Source organism: Centroberyx gerrardi, chromosome 4 (genome assembly GCF_048128805.1).
Source record: "Centroberyx gerrardi isolate f3 chromosome 4, fCenGer3.hap1.cur.20231027, whole genome shotgun sequence".
Classification (NCBI taxonomy): domain Eukaryota; kingdom Metazoa; phylum Chordata; class Actinopteri; order Beryciformes; family Berycidae; genus Centroberyx; species Centroberyx gerrardi.
In genome coordinates this window covers 1,027,846-1,035,009 of record NC_136000.1, presented here as the reverse complement: position 1 = coordinate 1,035,009, position 7,164 = coordinate 1,027,846, and the positions used below count along the sequence as shown (strand labels likewise).

At 48.3% G+C, this 7,164-nt stretch overlaps 1 protein-coding gene across 1 annotated transcript in view; it reads right to left on the bottom strand.

Annotated features, from left to right (window-relative positions):
- Window positions 1-2,955: 2,955 nt before the first annotated feature.
- glg1a (golgi glycoprotein 1a) overlaps window positions 2,956-7,164 on the bottom strand; it is a 42,666-nt gene continuing 38,457 nt past the window's right edge. Inside the window, exons 23-26 of the mRNA XM_071920723.2 lie at window positions 6,317-6,424; window positions 5,941-6,061; window positions 4,928-5,034; window positions 2,956-4,413 (exon numbers count right to left, since the gene is read on the bottom strand). Coding sequence (XP_071776824.1) covers window positions 4,246-4,413; window positions 4,928-5,034; window positions 5,941-6,061; window positions 6,317-6,424 — 504 coding nt within the window. The 3' untranslated portion in view covers window positions 2,956-4,245. The remainder of the gene's footprint in view (window positions 4,414-4,927; window positions 5,035-5,940; window positions 6,062-6,316; window positions 6,425-7,164) is intronic.

Sequence of the window (7,164 nt, the reverse complement as noted above, 5' to 3'; positions counted from 1 at the left end):
AAAACACTTTGTTTTAGTTGGATCTGTTTGTTCTCTAGTTGTATCTGTGGATCTCGTGTTACCTTTTATTTCTATTTTTTTATGAATTTTTGTTTGCCCAGGAGACGACTTGCATTAAGTAGTTAATGCAAGTCGTTACCATTTGTTGTTTTTCTTGCTTTTTTCCATACTTTTCATCAAACTCTATTATATTTAATTGCGGTATTTTTACATCACTGTGTCTTTGTGATTTATTGGATGTAAAGCACTTTGTAAACATTGTTTCTAGAAAAGTGTTATACAAATAAAGTTATTATTAATTACATATTTAAGACGGAGCTTTTGAACTCTTTGTATTCAGACTGAGGTTCTTCTGGTCCGGCCTGGTGTGACAGGTCATCAGGTCTTTTTCATGTCATAACATAAACCTCTTTAACAATAAATGGCAGAGAAATTGACAATATTTTTTGATATCCTATTCATTCCTAATCCTATTCATTTCACTTCCTGGAAAACCAGGAGATTCCAACCAATAAAACCATCAGAGACTTTTGAAACAAAATAAAAGTTGCTTTACACCTCTGGACACTTTTGGGTGATCCTTCGCGGCGTTAAGCCCCGCCCCCACTTCCTGTTTCGCCCGCTGACTTCAGAGGCAGAGCTGGAATAACGAGACGGGACAGCAAGTAGAAACCTGCAGACTTTATTATTAACAAACTGTCCAATTTTCATCTGTACAGAACAACAAAAAGAAACTAAAGAAAAGCGGACAGAAAAGCGCCGGCGTACAGCGGCGTAAATCAGATGAACAGGAACTCCATGGATTCAGACACAAAACAGCGTTACAAAAATCTTTTTTCATCATAATCTTAATCATATGTTCTAGTCATCGTTCTGGTCGCTCTGGACAAAAGAACAGCAAGGAACCGATCGACAGGACGAGATCACAGCGCTCTGCAAAACCGACAGTCCGCACTCTGTGGGCCACACACACACAGACACACACACACACATTCACTCACTCACACACACTCACGCCCACACACACCTCTGCCTGGTGCTGGAGTCGTCACTGCGGGTGTGTATGGGGCATTATGGGATGTTCTGTACAGTGGGAGTAGGCACGCTTTGAGAAACCAACATCAGATGGAAAAGCGAAGGCAGTTCAGAACGTTTCATTTACAAGCAGGAGGCAGCGAAGCCGTCAGCCGACAATCAGAAAGAAAACAAAGTAACTGCATGGAACATCGTTTCTAATCACTCAGTATAATGTACAGAAGTTCGCTCTGAACGGATCATCGGGAGAGATACTGACAGATTTTGATTTCATGTGTTTAAAGTTGGTGAAGTCGCTGCGGCTCGCCGAGCGGCGCTGAGATCTTTTGAAATGGCGACAGGATTTTCTGTCTTCACGCCGAGACCAAAAAGCTCGGCGACACGGCGACTCTCTCCGCCCGACTCGACCCGACGACTACACCGAAAACCTCGACCGCCTTTCCTCCGGCATCAGCCTGCACGCTGGGAGATCGGACCGCTCCGGACCGAGCGGAGAACATCGAACCGGATCCGGAGGAGCTCAGAGACGCGTCCGGTCTCGGTCTCCGATCCACATCAAGTTAGTACAGAAACAGACATGAACCGAATCCAACAGGTTTCAGTCAGAGTGGATTGTGAGGATACTGGAGGAGGAGCTTACTGTCAGCTGTGAAGAGAAAAGTGACTGACAGTGAAGCGGAGTGTGATGTGATCAGCTGCAGGGTGATGCTGCAGGACGGAGGCCGACCCGCCGGGCCGACCCGCCGGCGGCCGCACCGGCGGTGAGAAAAGGCAACCAGAGAACATTCAAATCATAGAAAAAAAAAGGACTCACAAACTTTGACCATTAGTAAACAAATAAATAAGGCTATGACAAAACAATATATATATATTTATAGATATAAAAAAAAGAACGAAAAATGTGCAATGATTCCAGTATCATCTTTAAACAAAAATGTTCACATCTCTATAATAATCTAGCATCTTTTCTTTTTAGTTTTATTTCTTTATTTTTTTGCATTGCTCTCCTCTCTGCACCAACCAGCCGGACGCTGACAGACGAACCTGCAGCCGCTCCGCAGGTTCGCCACCAGACTGCGACCGGAACGCTTTGGACTCTGTAGTGTTAAAATACTCAGCCTGTGATGTCATCACAGCACGACGGGAACCTGTCCTGGTGCTTCCGGACGGCGAGCGCGACGCTAACGCCGTGCCGGGCTGCAGGAAACCAGCCGACACCAGCTGGAGACTGGAAACCAGACGGAAACCAGATGGAAACCAGACAGAAACCAGACTGCGTACAGATCCTGTTCTGCTCTAAACATCCCGACAGGCTGCTGTGACGGCGAAGGGTTGTGGATGAACTGGGAGCAGCAGGTAGAGTGGTGAGGTTATGGCACGGGGGGGGGGGAGTGGGGGGGGCAGACTGCATGAGGAGAGCTGAGGTTGCCAGGTCTGCTGCTAAAAAATTAAACCACAAATTGAGTATGATGCTGTAGAAAGAGCAGAGAGCGAGCCGGTCGGTGGAGGGCTGGTTGGCACCGCCCGCCTGGCAGTCCCACGGCCAAAATCTAACTAACACACATCGGCAATGTGAAATATCGAGAACCGAAACGCCCACAAACCCTCGCAGGAGAACTAACTAGAAGAATACGTGGTAGAAAGACAGGTTGGATCATCCTGACACACACACACACACACACACACACACACACACTCACACACTCACACACACACACTGTAGTCATTAAAGTACTGGAGTCATTAAACGCTCTACAGACAAGCATCTTCCATCCCACCTACAACACTTAATGCGTAATATGATTTCACCTCCACCTCTTGACCTCTGACCCCAAACCCCCCCACCCCCCCCCATCCCTCCACCCCAATAAAACAAAACAAAACAAGCGAAGAAGTACTGCATCTACATCAGGTATTCTGAGGGTTAAAACACTGCAGGAGGAACCAGCGCTCTTCAGAGAAGCACTTCCAGTTGCGGCTGAAGCGCAGAAGAAGAAGAAGAAGAAGAAGAGGAAGCAGTGGGCGTGGCCTCCAAGAGAGCGGGCGGGGCTAACGTAGAGGCGGGGCCGAGTCAATAACCACACCCACTTTCCCATTAGGGGTGATGAAGCCTGGGGGATTGTGGGTAATGTCATTCCAACATGGACGTCCCAACAGCGATGAGAGAAAAGGACTGAAGTAGGGTATCTGGGGTTGAAATGGGGTAAGTAGGACCGAGGTGGGGTATCTGGGGTTGAAATGGGGTAAGTAGGACCGAGGTGGGGTATCTGGGGTTGAAATGGGGTAAGTAGGACCGAGGTGGGGTATCTGGGGTTGAAATGGGGTAAGTAGGACCGAGGTGGGGTATCTGGGGTTGAGGTTGGGGCACCTGGGGTTAGCCGAAGCTGCGGTTTGGGTTTCTCAGGATGAGGCAGGGTACGTGGGGGTTGAGGTGGGGTAAGCTGGGCTAAATTGGGGTATTAGGGACTGAGACGGGGTATCTGGGACTCAGGTGGGGTATCAAGGACTGAGGGGGGTATCAAGGACTTCGATGGGGTATCTGGGATCAAGGACTGAGATGGGGTATCAAGGACTGAGGTGGGGTATCAAGGACTGAGATGGGGTATCTGGGATCAAGGACTGAGTAGGGGTATCAAGGACTGAGGTGGGGTTTCAAGGACTGAGGTGGGGTATCTGGGATCAAGGACTGAGATGGGGTATCAAGGACTGAGATGGGGTATCTGGGATCAAGGACTGAGGTGGGGTATCAAGGACTGAGATGGGGTATCTGGGATCAAGGACTGAGGTGGGGTATCATGGACTGAGGTGGGGTATCAAGGACTGAGATGGGGTATCATGGACTGAGGTGGGGTATCATGGACTCAGGTGGGGTATCAAGGAATGAGGTGGGGTATCATGGACTGAGGTGGGGTATCAGGGACTGAGGCGGGGTATCAGGGACTGAGGCGGGGTATCAAGGACTGAGGTGGGGTATCATGGACTGAGGTGGGGTATCAAGGACTGAGGTGGGGTATCAGGGACTGAGGCGGGGTATCAGGGACTGAGGTGGGGTATCAAGGACTGAGGCGGGGTATCATGGACTGAGGTGGGGTATCATGGACTGAGGTGGGGTATCATGGACTGAGGTGGGGTAAACCGGGAGAGGGTCTTTCAGTGGCGGTGGTTTCTCCGGTGGGCGTGTCCTGACCCCTGACCCCGGGGGGGCGGAGTCTACCTGTCCTTCAGCTCCTGAGTGACGCGCTTGGTGATTCGCCCGCACAGCAGCCCCATCAGGAAGAGCAGCGCCACGCCCAGACCAATCACAGCCAGGATGTAGTTCTTAGACGGTGATGTCATCACCTGCATGGCCAGGTCCGAAAAACCTTCAGCTGGAGCCACCTGGGGGGTGGGGGGGTGTGTGTGTGTGTGGGGGGGGGGGGGGTGGAGGATAAGGGGGGGGGGGGGGGTTAGAAATTAGCTACGAAGTTCTTCGGCTGCGTTCACACTATTCTGCCTTTTCACAATAAAAGCCCCCCCAAAGCACTGTGCTGATAATTTGAAAAGCTGGGTTGCACGATGCATTTGTTTCCATAGCAACCAGCTGCTTTTCTCATGTAAATTTATATCTTTTGTCTTGTCTCTTATCTTCTGTCCTGAACCAGAAAGTGAACCAGCTGCATATGAACTCAGTCCTCTTTGTGTTCACAGTGCCAGTGGACTGACAGGAGGACTCAGCTCTCTTTTCAGTGGGAATCAATCAGACCACAAAACAGACCACAAGAAAGATCTGAGTTCATCTGGCCTGTTCACATGTGCACAAAAACTTGCTGAGTCATTGGACTGAGCTCCTTAAAAGGAACCTTTAAGGTTCCTTAAAGGTTCCTTTAAGGTTTAAGGTGCAGCGGTCATGTACCTTTGCAGCGTAGCTCCACATGTCGATGCGATCCTGAAGTCTCTTCTTGCACTCCGGCTGCAGTCGAACCCGTTTGTCCTGCAGCGCCTCCATCAGGCAGGACATCTCTGAGGAACCAACAGGACAGACTCAGATGCTGCAGGACTTGTTCAGTTTGAGCTCTGGTGGATTTTAGAAGCCGCTCTTCTTCTGTCCTAATATTTTATCACTGTTTTTATCACTTCAGTGTTTTATCTGCTACACTAACTCAGATTGTGGCAGACCTGTTTGTTAAAAATGCTTTACAGATAAATTGGACTTGACAACATTCAAACGCAGAGACTCCATAAGATGTGGAGAGATTAGATGTGGGTGAATGGGGAATTATCTGAGCATGTATGTGCTGGGGCTGCTAAATTAATACATTAAAATTGCAAAATTGACAACTACATTTTCCAAATCACAGCTGTAATATTCCTGGAAAGTGAACCGTTTGTCTGTAATATTTTTCCTCGGAGGATTCTCTGGACACTAACTGGACTACAAATCAATTTCCATGTCAGAGAAAATATTTAATTTTATTCAAACTGAGCAAATCCTGAGCATTAGCATCACATTTCCTCCCCACACACTTCATGTTTAAGTGCTGAAAAAGAAATTCTGTATTAAAAAGCTCTGTCCATGTAATCACATCTCTATTCATGTCGCAACACTCAGCAGCAGAATGACACTGTGAAAACTGAAGTCTGCACTTCTGGTTTTTATTGTCTTGACGCCTGAAATGAAAACCCATTAAATCAGATATTTTTCTCTTTCATTTGCATATAGCAAAGGTGCTTCTACTGAGCATCAATTCAAGGTTTTAGTTTTCCATTTTTAATCCACCGTCAGAGACTCACTCCTCATGAAGGAGAAAGCAATCTGATTTAAAGGGTTTTCATTTCATTTCCATGTGAAACTGTGTGTAGACTTTTATTTCCACTGTGTGTGTTTCTGTCTCTGCAGCTCTGGTGTGCGTTTGGTTGCGGACTCACGGCGTCCCCGGCCGGGTGGGATGGCAGCACAGTGGTGTTTGATGTCCAGAGCGCAGGCGGTGTGCAGGACGGGGTCGACGAAGATGTCCGCCTTACTCTCCTTCAGCATGTTCAGCACCTCCTGCAAGGGGGGGGGGGGGGGGGGGGGGGGGGGCAAGAGGAGGGGTGGGGGGAGAAGAGGAAGAGGAGGGCGAAGAGAGGAGGAGGGTGAAGGGTTTCATCCCAAAATACAATTAAAAAAAAAAAAAGTTCATGGGTCTATATTTAAAAGTCTCAGATGAACAGATGACTACACTCTGCAGCAGGAAGCAGAGGTGTGTGTGTGTGTGTAGGTGTGTGTGTGTGTGTAGGTGTGTGTGTGTGTGTGTTTCTCTACCTTCTTACAGCCCTCCTGTTTGATCTTCAGCAGGTTGACCTTCAGACACTCCTCCACCTGACCGGTCTGCTCCTGAGCCGCCGCCTCCTCCGGACAGAGCCGCGAGATCTGCACACACACACACACACACACACACACACACACACACACACACACACACACACACACACACACGGTCATTAACAGCTGTGTATCCTTGAGCGACACGCTGAACCGACCTGCTCACTGACTGCCAGCTGCAGAACTCATGGTGCGCAGCTGGATATCGACATTTTAATTTCTTACTTGTAAAACACTGGATTATCAGCGATATTGAAACGCCTCATGTCAACATCCAACTCACAGGATTTCTGGTTTAAATGGGTCTTTGGTCCTGAGGGACAGATGACACCACATGCTCATTTGCATATTAGTGGCATCAGCTGTACGGATTTCAGGTTGTCAAGTTTCATCAAGTCAATCTGAGACATTTGAAGACCTTTTAATGCCGTTTAGAATCAGAAAGAAAAGAACATGAAAATGTAAAAAAAAAAACTTTTGAGGCCTTGAATTTAGGTGATGAAATAAAGACATGAAGACTTTCAGGACCTGCACCAACTGAATTTGTTTTAAAATGTGTTTCAGCGCAGTGGGACGCCCCACTAACAACCAATGAGACACCAGCTGCCGTTTCTTCTCCTCGGTCGATGAGGAGGTCGAGCTGTGTCAGCGTCGCCCCCTGCTGGGCGGACGGCCGTCACACCGACTCTGTTCACCTGGACAGCAACAATCTGATATGAAGCTGATTAACACAACAGTCTGAAGAAGAGATTTCCATGTAAACATCATTCTCTGATCCCCTGAACCTG